We start from the raw sequence: 23,755 nt of genomic DNA on the forward strand, positions 1-23,755 counted from the left end.
TACTGAAGTTTCCCAAATTTGGAAGTCTTCCTTGAACTCCTTACCCACCGCCACCGACGATATTAAGAAATCATAAGATTAAGACACTTGCAGCGGCTTGGTGCCATGGGCATGCTCTTGATATAGGTCTTCAATAGGTGTAACGTAGTTTTCATGAAATAGGGCATTCATTGCCTGAACTATTTCTCGGTCTGCGGTTGGATTACAGATTCCCCAAGCATAACGTAGCATGCAGGCGCACCCTGTCTAGCTGTACTACATATCAGGAGACGAACATGAAGACTGCAGCGGTGGTTGTGCCGTTCACAGCGCTCTGCTTGTGTCTTGGGGTCTTCAACGCCTACTACAAGTACAAAGGTATGCTATTATAAAGTTTACTGACATAATCTAGATAGCTTTCTGGTAAACACAATACAATACGTGGCTTCCTAACTTCCTACAATACTCCCCAAGTACTAAAAATGCCCGTTCGCTGTAACAATGTTGTTTTTAAGAAGTCTGACTTCGGTATGCGTGGTAGGAGACTAAGCTATAAATGTCGACGTTGAGGCCCCATACTGCAGTGACTAATTGGTGTGAGGCCATAGATTTTACCGCAACCGGTTCACAATTACTATTACATTTATGTCCGTTCCTGTTACAAGTGCTTACATCTGGCTTAAGGTGGCCTTTATTAGACCCACAAGTACGTTTTGCCGGATTATTGGACGGATGGCAAGTTGTGGTTTTGATTGTACAAATGATTCTATCTATGTAGTTAGTCAATGTCTATCAAGACCATTTCACGATCCTTAGTGCTGTTATGGCTCTTTCTTCTCGGCTTGTTTCCTTTATTTCATTCATTCTTTCTTTACCCATTTTCTCTCTCTTTCTATTTGTTTATTCATGCGCCTCCTTGTCTTGTTTTTGCTGAAAAAGGTTGTTTGACAAAGTATACAATTTATGTTTGAATAACAAGGCCAGATTGATGCTTTGACGCACTAAATGTTGTTGGTCAAAGCACACATTTGATTGTTGAATACAAAGTTCAGAATGATGCTTTGACGCACTAAATGTTGTTTTGCAAAGCATTCCTTTTATTGTTGAATACAAAGTTCAGAATGATGCTTTGACGCCCAGTTATTTAAACAATGTCTGAACAGATCACGTTGCAGACACCAATTGTACATTCGAATTCTCTGAACCGATGAGCCCCTATTTGTCGTGCTAATTATAAGGAGTAAATAACTCGACTAAGTCAAGTAAGTGAAGGACTAAATAAGGGCCGATTAACGTAGAAAAATAGAGGCATTGTTTTTGGCATGTCTGTCTACGTGTCTGTCTGTACATGTGTTTCCGTGTATTCGTGGTCTACATACGAAACCTCTGGATGGAATGTCATAATATTTGGTATGTGGGTAGGTGTTGGGTTGACAAAGGTCAAGGTCGGTTTTTGGCCCCTTGGTGTGTGACCTTGGTACTGCAGCAGAACGTCTGGCTTTTGTATCTTTTGTGCTGAAAAACGATGGTCCTGTTTGATTTCCATTCGATTAAAAGCTACTGTAACAGTCTCTCAACGAGTATCATATAAACTCATCCTGTTGTAAAGGTACAAACTTTTATAAGTTCGTTCACCATTCCGAGTGCGCATGCGCAATGTTACAGGTAAAGACCCCTGTGACATAAGCAAAACACGTTCGAAATTGTTCTGCAAATGGCCGACGGAGTTCGAATCTTGGCATGTATAAAACATGGACGAGACAAGAACTGTTACAAGTCAGAGGCCTTCACCTTTGACCTCGCGCATGCGTACTCGGAATGGTGAACGAGCTTACTGTTGTTTTCTGCGTATTTTAGAAGTCGTAGATGAAAGGCTGCCAGCTCCAAAACAGAACTGGGCGAAACGACACGACCAGGAGACGGGAGAACACAGAGACGGCCTGAGGGTGTGGGCACGGCCCAGGCATGACTACTCTCACGTCAGCAAGGTGTTCTACAACCGGCTGCCCAAGTGTGGAAGTCGGCTGATGAAAGTGGTCATCGCGAATCTGGAGGAGAAGAATCGATTCAAGTTTGGTACAGCCGGCAATCTCCACGACAAGGCAATCCGTGGCGAAGCTTTGGTGAGTTCACTGTTCCTTAAATCGCCCAGACGTGTTTTGTCTTAGGGACCTTCGCATTTGCCAATTTACCCGCAATACTTGTCGCTGCGCATGCGTACTCTGAATCGTGAACGGCCTTATTTTTTGTTTATGGATACAAAATGTCGTAACATAGCCTTATTTCGTACATGTGCGTGTTTTAGTATAGACATTTTTGTTTTTGGCGACGCCTCAGGGGAGAGTCTAATAAAAGATTATTGACTTTTCCTATGTACATGTATAGCTACGGTTCGCACAGATGATAGACAAAATGCCGCGTCCATCCATTTACGAGAAGCACACCTACTTCATCGACTTTCCATTGTGAGTATGTTCTTCAAATCCCCCCTAGCCTTTAAGGGGGGTGGTGGGGATAAGACGTTTTATTATTTCCAATAGGGACGACGCAAAGGATTGTGAAGCATGTCCAATAGATTGTGTCAAAATCAAACGTCTACGTACGTGTTGTCTCAACATTGCGGTTTCTTTCCACGTCATCCTTTTCCGTCATACCACTGTCATCGGTAGGGGATAGGACCATTCTATGCGATGTATTTCATAAAGGGAAAATGTATACGTTTCGTAATTCTCCGTGATTAATTTCATCATGTTGGAAAATAACTGGGTAACAAATTCTTTATTCATAACTAGGATCTAATAGTATATACAATCAACTATATTTTTTCACACACGACAATAAATATCATTGGCAATACTTTACGTTTGGAACCGCATGCATGACAATACTTGACAGTTGTGATCGCTGCAGTGTGGATCTTCCATCAGTATTTCCCTAAGGAAGATGACAGACGGCCACAGAACCCTTGGCTATTGATTGTATAAACATCATAGTTATGAATCTTTACAAAAACTTTATTACCCGGTATACGTTTCTTTCTTTCTTAAGGATGAATGCAGAACAGCCCATCTACATTAACCTGGTGAGGGACCCCATAGAGAGACGTGTTTCTGCTTACTACTTCCTCCGGTACGGGCGACATGGGAACGACTTCGCCGAGATCCTGAAGCTGAGACGAACAGAAGAACAGAGGAACCAGGTTTGGAAAACCTTTTGGATGTGTATTTTGTTCACCCTGTAGGCCTAGTGGCACGTAGGTTAGGCCAGGTCAGCAAGTTTCCTTGCTGTTTTAGTAACAGGGTATATTTATACATGAAAGAGTAGCTAGCCCTTCCCCTTAAACGTGCTCGAGGCACCTCCTCAGACACGGGACCCCCATTTTACGTCCCTTCCGAAAGTCGGGTGCAACCCCAACCAAAATGCCCTTCCCGGGATTTTACCTGGGTCTCCAAGAACCAGGAGCTCAACTGTAAGGCTGCTACCGGTTTAGCTACAGGGACATCCGTCTGGTGCAGCCAAATTCTTCAAAATTACTGCATAATTGCTTCAACATCATGCCTCGTACAATTCATCTCGCTTGTTTTCGTGTTTGTAGACAATTGACTACTGTGTCGCCAACAACTTGCCTGAGTGCAGCGCCAACGAACCCAATAGCTTCATACTGACGCAGTACTTCTGTGGACAAAGTACCATATGCACGTAAGTTTCTGAGGACATGTAATCTGAAAAAGGCCTCGCACAGTAGCAGCATTTTCGAAATAGGAAAAAATCAGGGAAATAATTAAGAAGAATAGAATTGAAAGGTAACATTTGCAAGCAAATGCGTAATGTTTACTTGGTCTAGCCTAACAAATTTAAACTCTGTTTATTCTTACTCCAATACATTCATATACATAACGTGACTAGCCCCTCCAGCTCTGTCCTGCCACTTGCTACATTATGTAACCAAACACCACACGATGTCTGTTATACCTCCAGTCCAGGTCTTGTTTGGAGAAGAAAAGGGAACGAACCAAAAACAATGTTTCCCCTCTGTGACATTATCAACACCTAGTATCATATTCTTCTCGCCGATGTGAAAAAACAAACATCATCCAGAACCTATCCAGTCTAAAGACTCCTGTACTGCGACATTGACTTAGGCCATCAATTGTTTGGAGAAGAAAAGGAACGGAGCAAAAACAATGTTTCCCTTCTGTGACATATAATCAGCACCTATGTCCTTCTCACCGATGTGAAAAAAATCACCCAGAACCTATCCAGTCTGAAGACATTGTGACGTTGACTTTTCTTAGGAGGCCTTCTCAGGCGGCAGTTGAGGTAGCCAAAGAGAACATCAGGAGACATTACGCCGTGGTCGGGGTACTGGAGGAGTTCAGCAGCTTCCTGAAGGTCCTGGAGGTGGTCATGCCGCAGTTCTTCCGCGGAGCTATTTCAGAGTGGAAAAAAATCGGTGCGTAATCTATCATCTCCCGAAAACAATGCCATCAGGTTGGTAGACCATAGGGTATTGGAGTTTTCTTTTTACACAGCCAGACACGTTACCTATAGCGGCGAGAAGCAGTACTCCAGTCAGAAGCTCTGAAAAGGGTGACTGACAGACACCGAAACGTTAGCTGGTAAGAAGTCACTGGTTGTGTAAAAAGAAAACTCCAATATCCCGGGTATCTATCTCGCTGGGCTGCGCATTATTGCACCAAATTGCGAGATACTTAAACCGTCGCCAAATGGCACCAATTTGTCACCTAAAATTGCGATCTATTTTGGAAAATTGAAAAAATTCCGCAATTGGCAAATAGGTGCAAACACTACAAATTTCTTTGTGATGAATTTAAATTATTGTACATTGGTTTTTGAGTCAGTAGCAACACTGCGATTTCCATTGTCCATATCGACAATTTTATACTTAAATATTGCAGAGTCGAGTCAATTACCAAATCAGAAGACGAGGAATAAGATACCTCCTTCCAAGAAGACCCAGAAGATACTGAGGCAGAGATTGTCGCTAGACTACCAAGTGTACGACTTTATTCTGGAGAGATTCCACATCCAGAAGAAACAACTAGGAATCAAGGACTGATTCATCTCATAATAAGATGCCAACTATTAGTAACCGATTGGAGACGATGTGAGGATGGGGGTCACTATGAGATATACTTACATTCCAGCTTGTCTATTTCTTACTGTGTAAGAAGTTCCGCAATATCTGAGTTATGTCGTTATATTTTTTTTTTCATTTTCAGAAATGATGAGGAAATAAAGCATCACAAAACCGATTTTATTTTATCAAACGCTCCGAATAAGCTGTGTTGCTGATAACTGATCATGTTTATATTCCGTTATGACATTGTCAGAGTGCCAGAGCGGTCATTGGATTCAGTGATACATATCAGACAGGGTGACTAAGAATGCAAAGTATATTTTTCACTTAGGAAGCTGTGTTGTTGTTGTTTCCCTACCTTGAATCCGTATTGAGTATAGTTTTTACACTGCTGACTGTTGATTGAAGCTATGATCGTGGCCTTTTAACTAATATGTGACAAACTCGTACCACTCTGCACGTTAGGAAATACATTTCATACAATACAAGAATGGAGTACTAGTATTATCAATTAGTAGAACTATTGCATCAAAGTGACATTTGACTCCAAGGTGGCGTGACTACTATCAGAGCTGAAGAAAAAACATCTTTATGAATGCTCTCATCATGCTATAATTCATCATGCATAACAGTTTGATTTCTCAATATCATCTTGCACAATTAAGCTTTCTTGCACGATTTTGACGGACTGAACCGAGTGGCGTTAGTGATTTTCGCAGGCAAGGTTGCCTTTTAAGCTACAGAATTACCGTTCAACGCCCGTCCAAATATTAGTATGCTCCTGTTATATAATACTAGCACCATTGCTTAAACGTGTTGTTGATAAGTAGAGAAGATGATTGGTAAAAAGTCACATGATGCGAAAATGGCAATATGCTCCTCAAGCAAAGCATGTCGGGGTAGGCTTCCGGCTTCCTCTTGAATTGTTACGGCATTCTCCTACGCAGATCTAGAGCCTCTTCCGCGGCCTATACTCTACCTTGCGGAGGCTATGCTAAGCTGTGCTGAGGTGTCCACTTCTGTGGGCGTAGCCTCTAATCAGTAGTCAATATTAAAGAAGAAGAGAATCCCCTTTACCTAAAGAAAACATTTAGGCAATTCTTTGATTGGCTGAGAGCTGGTTAGATGCCACACCCACAGAAGTGAAAAACTGAGCCCGTTTTAATAGAGCCTCCCTAAGGTATATTGTATGGCCGCGGGCGATCGCGAGGCTCTGCGTAGAAGAATGCTATCTGACAGCTGCTTCACTGTAGATATCCCCAAAGATGGTTCCCGGGCCTTGTCTCGTCCTCGCTGATGAAGAAGTCCTGCATGTGGATGTCCCACTCAGTCCTGGACACCATGCCGTCTCCATTCTACAAACAAAAGAGACAAGCAAACTTGTGAATAATTGAGTATTGCACCCCGTTAATCGATTATCATAATTATTACACAAATGCTTGTATAGAAAGTGAAAGACTAGAAAGGTAACTTTTGCAGGCAAATACATAGCGTTAACGCTCACATGCCCTGGTCTAACCTAACAAACACCGCTCTGTGTATTCAAATTGAAATACATGTACATCCATATATATATGGTGACAAGCCCCTCCGGCTCTGTCCTTCCACTTGCGACATAATGTAACCGAACACCGCAGGGTGTTTCCTACTTCACCAGTAACCATGGTGACAGCTGTCTAGTCCAGGCCATTGACCTTATTTGTTTGGAACGAAAGAAGACTCGAAAGGAAGAAACGGAGCAACAAGTATATGTTTCTCTTTCGTAAAAGTAAAGATGAAAATATCACTGATGTATCTGACTACAAAAAGGTGTAGGAACAGGTTGTGTATGTAAGATAATAAGAAATAATTGTGCTTACAATATCTAGTTTGTTGAAGATATCCGCCGCGCTATTGTTCCTCCCAAAGGCTTCAAAGAATTTTTCGTAGTCCTTCAGCTTTATAGTGTTGTCACCTGCGTGAAATCGGTAATAAATGTGAGCTGCAGTTCCATACTGTCTGTATCAATAGCGTGGTAGGTGTTAGGGATAATGTTCCGCACCTAGTGAAATAAATGTGAACTGTAGGTGCGTACGTAGCCTGTATACCAGGCTCCACATGTCGCTGAAAAATAGTAGAAATTGGCCAAATAGACAGACAACTTGCCAGATTAGTTAGTCCGCTAAAGGAGTACAGTTTGCGACCTAGGGAGCCTGTGAGGACTAGGTCCTGTGGAGCCTGGTAGAGGCTAGTGCGTACTGTCTGTATCAATATAGCGTGGTAGGTGTTAAGACGAGGTCCCTCACCTAGCGTAATAAATCTGAACTACAGGTCCGTTCTGACAGCGTATTGATAGCGTGGTATGTGTGTGGGATAAAGTCCCGCACCTAGCTTAATAATTGTGAACTGCAAGTTCGTACAGTCTGTATCCATAGCGTGGTAGGTTTTAGATATGAGGTCCCGCACCTAGCGTAATTAATGTAAACTGCAGGTTCGTACCGTCCTTATCAATAGCATGGTAGGTCGCGCACCTAGCTTACTAAATGTGAACTGCAGGGTCATACCCTAGCGTATTAAATGTGAACTGCAGGTTCATACCATCTGTATCAATAGCTTGGTAGGTGTTAGGGATGAGGTCCCGCACCCATCGCGGAGCCTTGTTGATGTCGGTCCTGTTCATGAGCGCATGCGTCCACATGGAGTGGAACTCCTCCCGGGTGATCTGCTGGTCACCCTTCCCGTCTTTCCTGAACATCTTGCCCGCGTACAGGTTGTTCCAGAACGCCACCCAGCGGCGGTAGTACTGCACGTACTGTTTGGAGTCCTCGGTCCAACCGTTCAGTTTGATGTAGGCCTGGAAAGATTTGAAAAAGAAAACGATAATAAGAAATCTATCAGGAAATTCTTAACCAAAGGCTGATTGCAAGTCGTGAATTTTTTTTTTGATTTTTTTTTTTTTAATTTCTTGTTATATTCGTTTTTGTGAATTTCTCACTGTTCTGTCGTGTTCATTTTTCCGTAACCTATTCTGGGACCTTTCTGGGACCTTTGACCTAACTTCCTGTCAGTGTCCCCGACATGCCTCCCGACGGTCTACTCACTGCGCTGGAAACCAAACACACCACTGCATTAAATTGCAAATAACTACGGACACACAAACAAACCAACAGACAGAAACATCGAAAACGAAACTTAGCTTTCGTACAGTAATGAGTCTGGACATCAGGTTTGCTACTAATACATATCTCATGGTGGGACTTTAGGAATCCTTCGACGCTATGTATGCGTTGAGCAGTTTCAAAGCTACCACACTGCATTCCAATTTCTTTAAAGTTTGTTTAGACACAATTTAGTATACAATAGTATTAAAGGAGTTAGTGGTTGAATGAGTTAGGCCTACTTTCAGACACAACAAAGTCCCTGAATACTTTTAGTGACCTACGTTTCTCTTTTGAATGTTTTTAAGTTGTTTACCAAAAATGAAAGTCTGTCATTGTAAAATAACACCAATACCCTTCAGAACACCCTTGTCGATACAACTTGATGAATGTGAGACAGTTGGTAAAGGTCGATATGGGGGGGGTTGAACTGTCCTAGGTGTCATTTGTCAGATAGATATTGATCTTGATGTTGGCAAGTGGTAGGCGGGACGGTACACTAATTGTTTTGGATTCTGCATGTTGTTGCTGCTGTTGTTGTTGTGCCTTTATTTATCAGTGAAAAACTCACATTTGGCTAAGCTGTTTAATTGGCCAACCACGTTACTACTACCGGGTGCCAAAGTCTACCCGGGCGGCGGAAAACTCCTTCTACACCGAAGAGAGCCCGGCCAATCCACGATGGACTGGATGCCAGGTTAAAATTCGTTTTTCGTTAAGGTCAAACAATTACAAATTAATAAAAATTGACTTCACTATACTTTGAAGGCGACGGTTCCCAGTCAATGTTTAGAATGGGTACCAATGGGTGCAGTCTCTCGTGGTGGAAATGTACATGTCTATAAACAACAACGTTAACAAAACAAGCAACTTCACAAAGAAATATAGCTGACATTGCTGATTAAATATTACACAATCTCTGTTCAAATACCAAGGTGGGGAATGGTCTGCCAACTCCAAATGTATAACGTTAGTTTGGCAACAAAATCATCGTCCTTGTTTTGGGACATACCAGGAACTAGGCGTGTTTTTGGCGTCACACAACAACTCGTGATCTCCGCTATAAGACAGTCGGTCATATTTGTACCTGACCTTGTCATCTCTTACGTCAGAGTCATGCTTTATTTGCCCCATTTAGGATCTCAAGGTCACGAACGAGCAGGATAGATACCGCTGTTGAGCGACCAAAATCGGATTTGTCTGACCTATGACATTATGAATTGAACATGATCCATGATCTTAAAATATGATCTGAAAGACAAGATGTACAAAACACGCAAAAGTTACCAAATACATCAAGTCTTCTTTGTAAATGAAATTTGCTTGAACTTCTAGCTTTCTATCGAACTTCAAAATCAGAATCAGTCAAATAAATTCAAGCATATGATATAAATCTATCATCAAATGTACTATGATATGGTATGGTATGGTATTATAGAGATCTTTATTGACACAACAAAAGCACAGCGACTTTCGTAAGGTCTACTACATACATACATACAAACGAATAAGTGCATATAAATGAGTTATATGATATGGTATGATATGATATGATATGATATGATATGATGTGATGTGATCGGGAGTTTTTCAACTGAAATAATCGTGCGTATATACCTTCAGAGCAGTTTCAAAGTCTTCGTCAAATCTGAGGATGCCATCATTGTTGATATCTGTAAGATACAAAAGGATGTTTATGTATACGATCGTATTGGAATGCTTTATAGCCTGGAACCCAGACTGTTGCCGGGGCCTGCACCGGTCAGCTCTTCGGCCCCAGGGTCAACAATGCCCCCGATGAAATTTTGCCTCAGCTCCCATGAGGAAAACCATAAGTTGTTGATTGAATTCAGGCATGCAAAAATCACCGGGGTAGGCTTAGTTGGCCAGGTGGGGATAGTAGCTTACAGTGCCGAGGGAACCCCTGCCTACAGCCCTGGGATAGACTGGTGACGAGGCTTGATACTTTCCCAGGCGACATAGAAAAATAAAACTGTTAGCGGATGTCAATGAACAATCAGCCTCGTGTTTGCACCATGATTTGATATTCTAACAGAGTTGTGCGCCTCGCATTCTTTACGTTTGACAAATGACATTCACAGCAACGCCAAGTGTTATATTTGTAAACATGTACACGTGATCTAAATGTGAATGATCTAATGAGTTCAAGGTCGGGTCAGTCTGGTTTGTTAATGCGTTATCTTGTAGTCGGTACCTTTATCAGCCAAGTCATAAAAAGCACTCCTTCGTATTGACTTTTGCGCGGCGCTAAGGGATCGTGCTATCGGTACAGTCTCTGACAAATCAAAATCACATCGTAAGGGATCGTTCTACATAGTATCTATCTTGTATGTAAGTCCTCCACCATGTAGTTATGATCAATGAGAATGGTGTTATAGATTTTCTCGTCGAAAAATAGAGAGGCAGATAGTGGATCATGCCATATGTTACTAGCATCTTACTTGTCCAAAATGGGCCTGGTATCAATCGTTATGGTAATTTGTGTATTTTGCTGTCTTCCGTTTACATCCTACGTCATATTCCAATTATGAAATCAAGGGTCACATAAATCCAAGTTTGGTCGTACAGCGATCGCCGTTTAGTGGAAGTTAGTAACGACTTGTGTTTTCATTCTTTATATTCAAACTGTCCATTTTGACATCCTACGTGTCGCTTAATATACACGTGGACACAACTCAAAATACCTTAAGGGTCATGTAGTGGGTGTGACTTTAGCAGGCTTGACTTATATGTGTACTGTCCCCCTAGCTGTTGTCGTACCTATAGTTTGTGATGTGTTAAATATCAAATGTTGACGTATTTTAGAAACCTGAGTAACGTTATACTAGTTAATCCGACTTTAAAATCCAGTTGCCCAAACGTAAACACGTATGAACGAGTCACTTCACAAAGATTTATGCCATTGTTTACATGAATAAGGAACAAGTATACGCCCACCGTAGAAGTCGAAGCAGTTCTCTATTTTCTTCCTCTGGAATTCCGTTAAAGCCACGGCTTTAGCAGAAGCATCGACGCTGTAGAACCGCAATGGAGCAGGGTTACGCCTAGTGAGAGGAGTGCACGCCTGCTGTAGTCTTAGACCCACGGGAAGAAGCCTCCTGCCAGCGGTGGAGGCCATTGCTGTGCGACGTGTTAGGGTGACCCGACGGGGTTGTGTTTTGACAGTGCAGGAACTGCACTTCTTACTTCTCACAAAAGGGGGCGCTTCTTTTTGCAGACGAAAAAGCACCACCTGTTTTGGCCGTGTGTGTGTCCTCGCCCCATATGTCATACGCCATCCACATGACTTTATTTCTCGTTTTGACAGACAACATGGTAGCCAAAAATAACAAGGACAGGACAAATAGGATTTCTGTGAAGGGTATGAACTTAACCAGCGGTCACCTTGGCTAAAATGTGAGAGTGGGCGGTTTAGAACTATAACATTACACACAGGGAATTTCAGTGACCTTGTCTTTTTTCTGGTCGTTGTTGCAATATCATCTATGAATGTCAAGAAAAGGGGTGGGCGCATTTCATCAAAGCAGGAGCAATTTTTAATATGTGTCTTTTTTCATCATATTCTGCCAGATTATTCTAAGATTCATATCTTATACGCTCTGATTTCCTTTATCATTTACATGTACGTGTGTTAGGTAACATACATACTCATAAAACACTTTGTTTGTAACTGTAAAATTATCATAATGATGCTTACTAAACACATTGTATGCGTACGGCATTTGTTTTTTTCTTGTCCTTTCTTCATCTTGTCAAAGGATCGACATGACATTATTCGATCTCCTTTATCTCCTTATTTATTCATGGGGCAATTGTCGTCTTGAGGTCACCTGCGCGCCGAATGGTAGTTCCTCGCAATTCAGCCTCTGGTTGCGAAGAGAGAGTATTCGGCCTACCTGATGATAATAATAATGATAATTCATAAATAATGCAAAGTGGCCTTTGTTGTAACAACGCCAATAGCAATTATATAGAAGGAAAAACAAAACAAGGTGTGCAAAACACTAATATATTAGCAAGTGTTATCACTGAAAATGTATATCTCCAATGTGGAAAATGCATTAGATAACCCTCAAATACCGTTCAATGGCCGGCTTCTAGGCACAGAAGAAGAAATGTGTAACCACTCTCCCCTACCGGAGACCACTCAGATAAATGGTTCATCCCAAACGCGCCCCAGGGCATTAGGGTTGGGTGGGGACAGCATGGCACTGTTTTTAGGCCGGCTGTGCGCTTGAATGCATCATTTGTTAAATTACAGTGACCTTTCACACCGGTCTCTGGAAATGTGCTCATTTCAACAAGCAACGTGACCCCCAAAACAAAAAACCGGGAGTCTTTTAAAGTCACCAACAGAACAACTAGGCCATGGCAACAAGAAGTAAGGGCATTGCATCGGTGAATTAGTGACGTACATCATGAAATATTTACTAGGACAGCTGTCTTTGAAATGATTGCCGACCGACGTGGTAGCATGGACGACTTGCCCAGTCGTATGCCAAGGGTGACACTACAGAGACTAGGACTTGCCATGACCGTCCTTGTCTTGTTAAACTTCTTCCTGAGTTTCCAAGACGTGGTGAAAGTAGAGATACATCTCAAAAGACGTCAGCACACCTGGTGGACCCACAACAGGTAAGGCCTGGTGACAACATGTTATTGTTTGGAGGCATTGTGATAATATCTAGAATAGTTCAGTGTGCTGAATGGTAAATAAGGACTGTGGCCTATTAGTAGCCTCTACCAGACTCCAGAGGCGGCTGGAAAGAGTAAAAATTAGCCAAATAGACAGAAAGCCAAGAGGAGTTAGTCTGCTATAGGGGTACAGTTTTACCGCTCTGAATGGCATATTGGACCCTTTCTCCGTAGCCGACTCGCTTAGCATAATATTCACTCTATTTGGCCAATTTCTACTATTTTTCCAGCCATCCGCGAAGCCTGGTAGAGGCTAGCTTAACGTTAATTTATCACATGGACGAACAACATTTCTTTTGTTTTTCTTTTCTGCTTCTTTGTCCTTTTCTTCACGGTTGAATGGCGACCCGAAACAATGATGTGCTTACACAAAGATTTAGGTCCACAAAGTGATTAGAACACCCACTGCACAAAAACCGCTCTTTAAGCACCTTATCTGTTGTCCAAACCAGTCTTTCAATACAATATTATCCAGTACACTATTTTCACACAGATTTAACACTACCGACAGTCCCAAGTCTGACAATAAAACGTCGTCCTACAATCACTCCCAGGATGCTTTGCGGCGCAAGTATGATACCGTTGAATCTCTGATGGTGCCAACTGACGTGGACGCATGGAAAGTAAACAGCACAGAAGTTCTACACTGGAGGTGAGATTATTACCCTCGGGAAGGAGGTTAACCTCCTAAGGGGGTACTGTTTTTGGATGTGTCTGTTCGCACCTGTAACTGAAGATCTTTTTTGATGGATTTGTATGGATTTTTGTGTGGGAAGATAATGAGGTCACAAAGAAACATTTGTGGGTCCCTAGCAGTATTCTCAGGTACTGCAGCATTACAGGCTGACACCCCCTACCTGAAAGTAGTATGGTATAGTCCATGGACAGTTGGTCAACCGTCACCCCGACGAATGACCCTTTATGGAAGAAGATGGGATTGATCAAGGGAAGAAGGGAAGGGAAGGGGAGGATCGCTAACAAATATGGTGACTAGGGCTATGGCATTAAGGAATTCACAACTTAGAAAAATATGAAATTCACAATAATATTTCAATTTTCGATTTGATGTGCAATCTATTGATAAACTGCGTGCCCCGCTTTTTCAGACGATACATCACCCAGTACTTCAACCCGGAGAAAGACTTCACCGTTCTGAAGTCCGAGTACAAAGTGGGAGACACCGTCAAGTACGAGGTTTCCGTTCGGGATAGATGTAACATCACCGAGGAACTTCACCAAAACATGCCGGAAGTCAACCCTTTGGCGGGAAAACTCTTCCGGACGTGCTCCGTGGTGGGGAATTCTGGGATACTTCTCAACAGCGGCTGTGGTCGGGACATTGACTCAGCCGACTTCGTCATCAGGTATTTTGATTTTTTTTTCTAAATATGATAAAAGAGATAGGTTGTTTTCGATGAGCTACTTTGACTCATCCCTGTAAGATAGTAAAGTTAGACATTCAAATTACGTTCTGAAGTCCTAACACGTTCTCTTTCATGGAATGAAGGAATGAAGGAATTAATGAAGGAATTAATGAAGGAATGAATGAAGACGAGACACATTTTATTTCCAAATGTTCAATTAACCTTGACGACAGAACAGAATTGTTTAAAGAAGTCACAATGACATACCCCATTTTTCCTACATCCACGGACGAACAGAAAGGACAAAATCACAAAACCCACAGATTATCATTTTTAAGTGTGGCTTTTCGTCTTCCTCATTTCAGAATCCTCTGCATTCCAAAAAAGAAGCCAACCCCAGGTTTTCTTAGCCTGAGTACCAACCTCCGTAGTGACCGCTGGCTCAAAAGAATTCGCTTGCTAACCACGGAGTCTGACCCTGCGCGTATCCGTCACGGCTGTTAGTCAGATATTCGTTTCGATTTTGAACGAGCTCGCTGATTGGCCCCATTCGTCTAAGCTCCTCCCCATGCCACACTGTTCTTCGTAACGGGTAGGTTCTAAGAACTGTTGCCATGGCGATTCTTTCAAAACTATACCCGAACAGGGCAATAGAGACACATTGGAACGAAAAATGGCACCGAACGCAGCTCGAATTCCCCTCATTGCGTGATAATGAGACAGCCGTGACGGATACGCGCAGGGTCAGACTCCGTGGTTAGCAAGCGAATTCTTTTGACCCAGCGGTCACTACGGAGGTTGGTACTCAGGCTAAGGTTTTCTATCTACAGCCCATACTTGTATCTGTGTATAATCTTGTTACAATAATGTCAATCACTGTCCATTATTTCATGTGTGTCTCCAATGTTTCTACCATGGAATTGCAATTAGCCCTTGGGCATAAAACTTTCATTACCTTTCTTCAGGTGTAACTTGGCCAAAACCCTGCCCTATGTCCATGACGTTGGCATCAAACATGGCCTGACGACCATGAACCCCTCGGTCATGGCTCACGACTACAGATACCTGGATCAGAACGCCACGGTCAAGGCCAGGTTCGTGGATAGACTGCGGCAACTCGGGGACTCCATCTTCTATCAGTTCGCCTTTGTAAACAAGAATGGCAGAGACTACATGCAATGGACCAACGAGATTATAGTAAACGAGAGTCTTCCTCTTAAAAGTGTCTTTCCACCGCGAACCTGCAACGGCAAGATTAGAAAGTGAGTATTTCCTTGTATTCTGCCATATGCTATTGTAGAAGATATATCTATTTATTTTTTAATGAGTCTACTCAGTGCAAGGCCACAGGGAGCACTTTTGGTTAATCAACTAACACTCACTGTAGCAGCATCTCTTCCTATGTCAGAAACATCAAGCTTAGGCAAGGTCGATTAACTGGCTCAATAGGAGAAGCAGGGGTTACGAAGGCTTCTCGGGAAATTCCCTGCCCTATGAATGTATGCTTTGAATTCGAAGGGTTTGATGTGTTTAGCGACACTTTATTTTTTTGCAGTATGTATATAATATGAGTGAGTGTGATATAGTGTTCATATCTCAACATAAAAAACTAGGACAAAAATGTGTAATACATTTTTGACACTTTGGTCACAAGACAAGAATACGTAGTTGGCAAAGTTTCAATCATATATCTTAGTGACAAACGGTGTGTTGTTTTGACAGAGTTTGGAGCAGAACGAGAGAGTTCCAGTTCAAGCGTCCCTCCTCCGGCATGTATATGATCACGGTGGCGCTCACCATCTGTGACGAGATCCACGTGTACGGCTACTTCCCCTTCAAGGAGGACCACCGCGGTACCAGGCTACGGTACCACTACTACGACCACCGGCGGTACTCCACGGGCGGACTGCACGCCATGCCCAAGGAGTTCAGGGCCCTCAGACTGTTACACGACAGAGGAGTCCTCAGACTTCACAACGACAGATGTAGACCTTAGTTAATATTAAGATTTACCAATCAGGGGTAGTGCCTTCTCTGACGTCATCTGTCCCAGAATGCGAGAGTTTTAGATCATGCTGAGCTTCACCAATCAGCGGTAATGCATTCCCTGACGTCACCTGTGCGAATTCGCCATAGCGACAGCGGTAGATCCTCAGCTTCACCAATGGTATGCAAAGGCTTCTCTGACGTCACCTATGAACTGCAACGACGATGATGATGATGAACTGTAAACCCAATCAATCAGGAAAGATACCATCTCTGACGTCACATATCCCAGAATACATCATAATAAAAATGGATCCTGACTGGACCTATCAGAGTCAATATTTTTCCTGACGTCTTACCACTCTGTGACGTCGAACGTCCCTGGCCTGGTCATAATTTCAAATGTCGAACCTATTATAAACTAATCTAATAAAAGAGTGAATAGTAGAAAAATAGAACACAGTTGAATAAAAGAACTGTTCCTTGTTGGTCGAATGCAATTTTGTTATGGATGCCGTGTGTCTATAAAATGCCAGTTTAAGTTGGTTGCTATACTTTTCGTGAAATAAAGGATATGATCACATATCATATGCCCTGGTCTGAAACTCAAAACATCCACAAACATCGTGTGGGTTGTGACAAGCAAAAGCAATTATGAATGTAAATAACTATGACTAATTTCAGAGTGATCCATTTGAAAACCAAATCTAGACGTTTATTCCTTGATGTCATACAGCAGATTCTATAAAAACGTAATCTCCAGATTTTATCTTAAATTTGTGACATGAGAAAACTTGTCAACTCTATACGTCATACCAAAACGCACGTCAATTGCGGGTAATGATAAACGTGTACAACAGCTTAGGGGAGTTATATAGCCCCCCTCCCCATTTAAGATTGCTGTTTCCAAGGCCAGTCGCTCGTTTTAGTCTAATCGTGCCTACAGGTAAGGTTGAATGACCTTTGCGGCACACGTCAGACCAGTTTTTTCCACTAGTTGACACGACATAATTACCATAATTAAAAATGGCGGCAGTGCCAAAACATGTAGAAGTAGTCTCGTCTAAATCAGATTAACCTTGGCCCCAGAAAACGGACCAATCGTGTTGAGATTGGTGTATAACTGTTAAAACGATAGGAGAAACCCCGCACAGATACAAGAACTACAATGAGACGACGTTTGCAGTACCTCTCCACCAGGTGAGTTCCTTTTAAATAATTTGATTAGAGGGAGGGGTCGGAAACTTCATGTGAGTGACGAAAACCCGGAAACTGGACACACGCTGTTTTCAGTCAGCCTTTGGTCATGATTTTTCAAAGGTTGATATACCTATGGAAACCATGATGTGTGTGTCATGTTCTTGACTAGATTGTGAGTTGCCAGTGCAAACTATACGTCTCATGTTGCGTGGCAACCTTGAAACAATTTAAGATACAGTTATATAGCAAACATTACATAACAAACTACTTATATTGGATTGAACTTCAAAATCAGTAATTTCATTACGTGGCTGTGCAGTGGTTAACATTTCACCAGCCATCTCAGGATGTTCGTTTGTATCATACACACATACATACATAACGTTACATACGAGTACATAGGGGACGGTCCAAAACGGATTATAGATAGTAGTGAGAAAATTTGGGTACAATTTTCTAGACAATACTTCGATTGAAACTTAGTCGTTTGATGGTCTAATTCTTTTTTTACATCTGTAAGTTCAAAAGTTTATCTTTGTCTTCACCCTCCCTATGTATGTTTGCTATTTTCAACCAGTCCACTTCTAGTCTGTCCTTGACGACTCATTTTAACAGTCACCGTTCTGTTGCGATGTGGTCGTCACTGAAAAGGCCTTGACACCTTATACATACGTCATTTCATTTACAACCCCACCCGACCCCCACACCTCCCAACAAGGAACCACCAAAATCTGGCCACAATGGTCAGGTGAGATCCTTATAAGGAGGTGGTCACTAGTTTTATTGCATATACTATTTCTTCAGTGACACGTTGGTAGCAGGGCGTCAAATCTGTGTGGCTCTCCTCAAAATATCGGACCTCCGGCTTTACATCCCATCCGAGAGAACGGCCTTTACGAAAGCTATGTACTCATTTTAATCAACATGAATAGAGTGATGGAATAGGTGTGACGTGCCTCTCCCACGGGCACATTATTCTGGCCTTCTAGGGTTTGGAACCCATAACCTTTAGATTCTAAGAACAGCCCACAAGACCACGCTGACAAAGTTCAATTGTTTTCAGGATCAGACCGCTGGGGTTTCGCAAGACTAACTTCAATATGTTCCTGATCGTACTGATAAATGTACTTGGCATAACCTTGGTTATATACGGAATTCGACTCGGCAGTGAAGACAAGACAATCACCAAGGCTTATGGCATAGACTTACAAGACATTACGAACAGTACTACTTACAACAGAGAAGAAGTCGAAACAGCAACAGATTCGGAAGAGACTTCATCGGAAGAGGAGTCAGACGAGTGGCACCTGAATCCCTTTCCTGCCCTGAGGGCTCTATGGAGCAATACAGAGAGTACCCTACCAGTTATGCCAGAGTTAGACAGCATAGAGAACCAGGTCACTTACCCTGAAGCCACCAACCCCATCATGGAAAGAATAGAGAAGCACTGGAACGAGGAACTTTGCCAAGCTATGCAGTAAGTATGATTAGTTATATATTTAACGTTATTGTTTCACTTGTTTTCATTGTTTATTGTTCATTGTGTATTTGCATAAATACAAACATTGAATCATATAATGATGACAGGGAAGAAACAAAACATGCAGGGGAGGCCAGAAATCTATATTTGGCTTATCCTGGGCCCCCCTCAAAACGTGATACTAAAATTGTATAAATTATAAAGTAGCTATACATTGCTAAGCAAGCAAAATTGACTAATGGATGAAAAAAGTCAAAATTATATAATGGCCAGATTCACCGGAAGTTTACAGATATGAAGACAATTAAGAGTCTTCAAATCTATGAAAGGAAAAGTGAAATATCTTATCCCACAGACAGCTGTTTAAACGGCCTATCATCATGATTGTTTGAGCGAAAATAGATACATTGTATTTGACAAACTCAAGAGACCCAGAATCAACGGAAAAAGTGATGTTGTCAATTTTAATTTTTTTCAAAGTATACACTATAAACAAATTTTGTCGTTGTTGATTTTTTTTCTATTTTGCTGAATGTTAACATGGCATTGTCCAAATGTTAACAACTGGATGTTTTCTGTAGGAATTTAAGCCGACGTTTCTACGACCCAAGACGGCACGTGATCCCCCTTAGAGAACTCTACAAGTTCGAGCGATTCTGCAACTCCTCCACGTTCACCTTAAAGACTTCTACCAAAACCAAGAAAAGACTATGTGACGTCGTCAGCACACCCATCCAACACTACCGCACATGCGCAGTAGTGGGGAACGGAGGCATCCTCCTAAACAGTAGCTGTGGTGCTGAGATAGACGCTCACGACTTTGTCGTCCGTTCCAACCTCCCTCCTACACTGCCCTACCGACAGGACGTTGGAATAAAAACCAACTTCACAGCTGTGAATTTCGAACGCCTTATACAAGTCAGAGACCAACTGAAGTCGTCCAATCCTCGTGTGTTGGATGACGTGTTCGCGAGGTTTAGGAGTTCCCCGGGTATGGTGTTCGCGTACGGACTGAGTCTGTCGGACGAGAGGAACCAGAGGAGAATGACTGGTACTGCGCGGACTGTCAGAGAGAGGGGCCTGCCTGTGACGTTTGCGTTCGCTCACCGATCGTACATGGACAGCAAAGGGTAAGTAAACTGGGACGATGAAGATTAACCGACATGGTGGGGTTGGGAATAAAATGATGCTAAGTTGCTGTCAAAGTAAAAAAAATTCCCAGATTGATTCACTCTAAACTTGAAGAGGGACAGTCCTTTTCTTTTTTAAGCCAACCCCGTTTAGTAATTCTCTATTGATGATTATCTTCTGTTTAATTTTTCTAGCTAGCTCTTCATAATTATCCTATCTTTCCCTAACACACACACACACACACACACACACATCCACTCACACATTCCTCACATGGACGCCAAATCTTACAAACAAATGTTCTACTTCGAAGGAAACTGTTTTGATGTATCATGTGCGTATTGTTTTGATCCCATGTAGCTGTTCCGATGTAGGTACTGTATATTCTGTGTCCATGTAGGTATTCTGACGTATGTATGTTGTGTCGGTGTCAGTGTTCTGATGTATGTGCTGTGCCCGTGCAGGATGTGGTACCTTCTGTCCGGCAAACAGAACCACCTCCCCTCCACTGGTCTGAACGTCATGGGGCTAGCCTCGTCCTTCTGCGACAAGATCTCCCTGTACGGCTACTTCCCTTTCGACTCCGACATACACGGGAAGAAGGTCCCCTACCACTACTACGACCAGAAGCTGGCGGCGGGTTCACACAACATGGCCAACGAGTTCATAATCTACAGGAGACTGCATGACCTGGGTATAATCAGGCATATAATCGGTCGCTGTGATCCCGATCCTTAAAACTTCCCTTTGTGTAAATGAAACACCACATTAACTACCAATTCATATATGTAAATACATTACGTTTGGGACCACATCTGTAAACAGCGACACCTATACCTGCAGTGCAAAGTGAACCAAAGGAAGTCAGTGGAAGGTGACAGATGGTCACCGAAGCGTCGGTGTGAATAAGTCACTTGGTTGTGTACAAGTGATTTTGTTATTCAAGACAGGCCTGAGGCCTGTCTCAAAATCTAATTGTATATATTTATATATTACCACGTAATGATCCCTACATTGTAGACATATGACAGTACATAGGAAACTGTCTAGTGTTAGAAATATCCCCAAAGACAAGTATATAGTCTCATACAATAGTGAATTTATACAGACTTTTGTAGAGCAGAGCAGTTTCCTATAGAACCATTGAGAAATTGTGAGCTAACATACCTACAGTTGTTGTTACAAATACTAGACGTTGCCATCCGTTGAATCTTATAAAACTGTTGTGCAATAAATTTATTGTATTATTATCATTTATCATTTATACCAGAGCCATATAAAAAATACATGGAACCAAAGCCTTTTAGAAATGTCGCATAGCAAAGCCTATTTAAGATATCGTGTGAATTAAGAGTCTAAGATAAATACTAGTTGTCTATATTCATGATAGATGAGAGTCTATAGTAAATGCATAATTAGTTATCTAACGTTATCACAGACATTAGTTGACCTGTTTAAAAGAGCATTATGATTTCTAAAGAATAACGGTATAATGTTGCTTAAATGCTGTTGTCGAAATATTGCATGTCTATGAAATTCTGCGTAAATGACTTATGTGTCCCTGTCAACATGATAGTAGCATTCAATCGTTTACTTATGTTTCTTCAATCGTTTACTTATGATAATATTTGTCATCATTCAAGTTGATGCTTACCCCTATTCGAGCTTTTAAGCGTGTTTTGTCACACGTTTGTCTTGCAGTGCCTTATAAATGGATGTGTCTTTATCAGGCAGTATGACGCAAAAATAAAATATCTATTCATTCATTTAGTCGTTTGTTCATGAATCTATCTATCTATCAATTCATTTAGCCATTTAGAAATAGTTGAAAAATTTACTGAAACCTGGGGGGTGGATAGCGCTTGTCTCGTTCACAGGAGGCCATAAATAATTGAATAGGATTGACCCATTTCGAGAAATACAGCAGTACAGTAGATATAGAGTGGACGGAAACAGTATCTTCATCACAATAGTTCATATACATGAGCAAGAGGGCTCAATTATTAGATAGAACCTACTTACTTGAGGTATGGTTTCCAGCCTTATACCCGATCCAGGGCACTTTGACATAACGTTAAGATTAAGGTCCATATTCTATGACAAAATATTTTGGCATACATTCTTTTCTACAAGCTCTACAATGAAGTATCTATAGCTGGTTTCGGAAAAGACTTACTGTGCAACCTTACTACGTTGTTGAAAACACCGAATTTGTAGTGACAACTTGAATCTCGGCCTACATTCGGTGCACGACCCTGATCCAAATTAAGATCTTTCGTGCCTAATTGCACAGAAACATACTTTAAAAAAAATAAATAGTCATTATGTTATGCCATTTCCAAATACCACAGTCTTTTCTCTGTGTCTTTTCAAACAAGCATTCAATCACCGTTCAAACTGGGGTCAAAAAGGCTACATCGGGGGCACCTTTCTTCTGGACCCGGTTTCTTCAGAAACTCTTATAGACCCTCGTGCAGTGACCTCCATCATGTTCTCCCATACACACCCATTAAATGCTCAATTATTCATGGCAGGTACGAAATCATTTAGTCAGCAGGTAACCAAAAGGGATCAATCACCGAAGAAGGCTTCATCCAGGCTTTCTGAAAGGCATTTTCAAAGTCTTTTTGCAAGTCTTAATACTTTAAGTCTGTTCCGAACGCGTTTCACATGCCTGGGGCTATGCACCACAAGGTGAACGGACGAGTACGTGTGACAAAACCAACGTAAGGTCATAGGTTATACTGACGATCTTCTGAGTCATTGTACTGTAGCACACCCACGGAATCCACTGAAGCATATGATGGTTGACCCCCTTCTCTCATTTTGAATCTCAGTGCCCTGGGGAATACATGTCACTGTACTACTTACTCAGATACTGCGTCGGAATTCCGCCATCCAATGGAGTGATCATCGTTTATAGGTATGCTGGCCATATCGTGTATCCATCCACATTAGTGATTGTTGTAAAATTAGATCTAGTAAATGTTGTGACAAAACGCGTACGACCCTCTACTGTTGTAAACATGACTCTCACACATGTACTCCATAGCCTATCCGTACTATTGTGTTGCTATGGGATACTATTGATAGCAATAGTCTTTGAGAGTGGTAGTCAACTGTTACTGCTACGCTGTAGGCTTTGTGTTTGTTTTAAACAATAAAGGGCGTTTTGTGAATGGCATTTTGGTCGCCCAATGATGATTATGAGGGCCTGCATGGGTGGTTAGTGATGACGAATTACGCAACATTGTCACCGCCGATTACGAATTACGTTAAATCAGGGGGCTTCCGAACAGACGTCAACACTTTATGCAAAATTCAACTACTTTTGCGTCAAAACGATTGATTTTATGTTGAGTACCAATTTTTGCGGACACCTTCTTGAGGGGCGCTACATGGGAGCGTGCCGACAACGCTCGACGATAAATTCTGGAGCACTGCCTAACGTTACATATGACGCTATATATTGAATTCAGTTAGCCTCTCTACGCTAAATTCTGCGTCAAACTGACACACACGTAGCGGCTGAACTCTTGCGTCAAAGCTGGTGATTTCTAGCAGCTTGGACGTGACAAGGGCATCCTAATTTAGTTGTTTGCATTAAACGTCTGAGTGATAACGACCACTTGTAGACTAATTAACGTGAGGTCACAAAGAA

The 23,755-nt window shown here is 42.0% G+C and overlaps 4 protein-coding genes across 5 annotated transcripts; 3 read left to right on the forward strand and 1 right to left on the reverse strand.

The window, feature by feature from the left end:
- The first annotated feature begins 275 nt into the window (after positions 1–275).
- Positions 276–5,414, forward strand: LOC136437231 (uronyl 2-sulfotransferase-like). The gene is made up of 7 exons (XM_066431711.1): positions 276–357; positions 1,837–2,102; positions 2,365–2,444; positions 3,028–3,178; positions 3,575–3,678; positions 4,275–4,432; positions 4,899–5,414. Exons 1-7 carry the CDS (start codon positions 276–278, stop codon positions 5,057–5,059), a joined length of 1,002 nt encoding a protein of 333 aa, XP_066287808.1. The 3' UTR covers positions 5,060–5,414.
- On the reverse strand, positions 4,986–11,427 carry LOC136436425 (sarcoplasmic calcium-binding proteins I, III, and IV-like). Of its 2 annotated transcripts, none has more exons than XM_066430408.1 (5): positions 11,176–11,427; positions 9,835–9,890; positions 7,658–7,913; positions 6,940–7,034; positions 4,986–6,435 (listed from the first exon to the last, which is right to left on the reverse strand). In XM_066430408.1, the coding sequence occupies exons 1-5, from the start codon at positions 11,354–11,356 to the stop codon at positions 6,325–6,327; spliced, it is 699 nt and encodes a 232-aa protein (XP_066286505.1). In that variant the 5' UTR covers positions 11,357–11,427; the 3' UTR covers positions 4,986–6,324. The 2 variants fall into 2 exon arrangements, with proteins under 2 accessions (XP_066286505.1, XP_066286506.1); XM_066430409.1 differs by lacking the exon at positions 11,176–11,427 and adding an exon at positions 10,126–10,213.
- A 968-nt stretch (positions 11,428–12,395) lies between these two features.
- On the forward strand, positions 12,396–16,778 carry LOC136436424 (CMP-N-acetylneuraminate-poly-alpha-2,8-sialyltransferase-like). Its single transcript, XM_066430407.1, has 5 exons — positions 12,396–12,873; positions 13,427–13,585; positions 14,040–14,297; positions 15,263–15,559; positions 16,020–16,778. The coding sequence occupies exons 1-5, from the start codon at positions 12,689–12,691 to the stop codon at positions 16,291–16,293; spliced, it is 1,173 nt and encodes a 390-aa protein (XP_066286504.1). The 5' UTR covers positions 12,396–12,688; the 3' UTR covers positions 16,294–16,778.
- Positions 16,779–17,291: 513 nt separating this feature from the next.
- On the forward strand, positions 17,292–21,693 carry LOC136436423 (CMP-N-acetylneuraminate-poly-alpha-2,8-sialyltransferase-like). Its single transcript, XM_066430406.1, has 4 exons — positions 17,292–17,483; positions 18,547–18,960; positions 19,545–20,093; positions 20,559–21,693. The coding sequence occupies exons 1-4, from the start codon at positions 17,452–17,454 to the stop codon at positions 20,830–20,832; spliced, it is 1,269 nt and encodes a 422-aa protein (XP_066286503.1). The 5' UTR covers positions 17,292–17,451; the 3' UTR covers positions 20,833–21,693.
- Positions 21,694–23,755: the final 2,062 nt, after the last annotated feature.

The sequence above is a fragment of the Branchiostoma lanceolatum genome, chromosome 6, assembly GCF_035083965.1.
Source record: "Branchiostoma lanceolatum isolate klBraLanc5 chromosome 6, klBraLanc5.hap2, whole genome shotgun sequence".
Classification (NCBI taxonomy): Eukaryota; Metazoa; Chordata; class Leptocardii; order Amphioxiformes; family Branchiostomatidae; genus Branchiostoma; species Branchiostoma lanceolatum.

Excerpts from the sequence above, each read along its gene's own strand:
- LOC136437231 (XM_066431711.1), top strand. The coding sequence starts at position 276 with ATGAAGACTGCAGCGGTGGTTGTGCCGTTCACAGCGCTCTGCTTGTGT. Across the intron at positions 358-1,836 it reads CGCCTACTACAAGTACAAAG|AAGTCGTAGATGAAAGGCTG; the intron begins GTATGCTATTAT and ends TGCGTATTTTAG. Across the intron at positions 3,179-3,574 it reads CAGAAGAACAGAGGAACCAG|ACAATTGACTACTGTGTCGC; the intron begins GTTTGGAAAACC and ends TCGTGTTTGTAG.
- LOC136436425 (XM_066430408.1), bottom strand. The coding sequence starts at position 11,356 with ATGGCCTCCACCGCTGGCAGGAGGCTTCTTCCCGTGGGTCTAAGACTA. Across the intron at positions 9,891-11,175 it reads GAACTGCTTCGACTTCTACG|ATATCAACAATGATGGCATC; the intron begins GTGGGCGTATAC and ends TGTATCTTACAG. Across the intron at positions 7,914-9,834 it reads ACTTTGAAACTGCTCTGAAG|GCCTACATCAAACTGAACGG; the intron begins GTATATACGCAC and ends AAATCTTTCCAG.
- LOC136436424 (XM_066430407.1), top strand. The coding sequence starts at position 12,689 with ATGATTGCCGACCGACGTGGTAGCATGGACGACTTGCCCAGTCGTATG. Across the intron at positions 12,874-13,426 it reads ACCTGGTGGACCCACAACAG|ATTTAACACTACCGACAGTC; the intron begins GTAAGGCCTGGT and ends ATTTTCACACAG. Across the intron at positions 14,298-15,262 it reads TCAGCCGACTTCGTCATCAG|GTGTAACTTGGCCAAAACCC; the intron begins GTATTTTGATTT and ends ACCTTTCTTCAG.
- LOC136436423 (XM_066430406.1), top strand. The coding sequence starts at position 17,452 with ATGAGACGACGTTTGCAGTACCTCTCCACCAG. Across the intron at positions 17,484-18,546 it reads TTGCAGTACCTCTCCACCAG|GATCAGACCGCTGGGGTTTC; the intron begins GTGAGTTCCTTT and ends AATTGTTTTCAG. Across the intron at positions 18,961-19,544 it reads GAACTTTGCCAAGCTATGCA|GAATTTAAGCCGACGTTTCT; the intron begins GTAAGTATGATT and ends TGTTTTCTGTAG.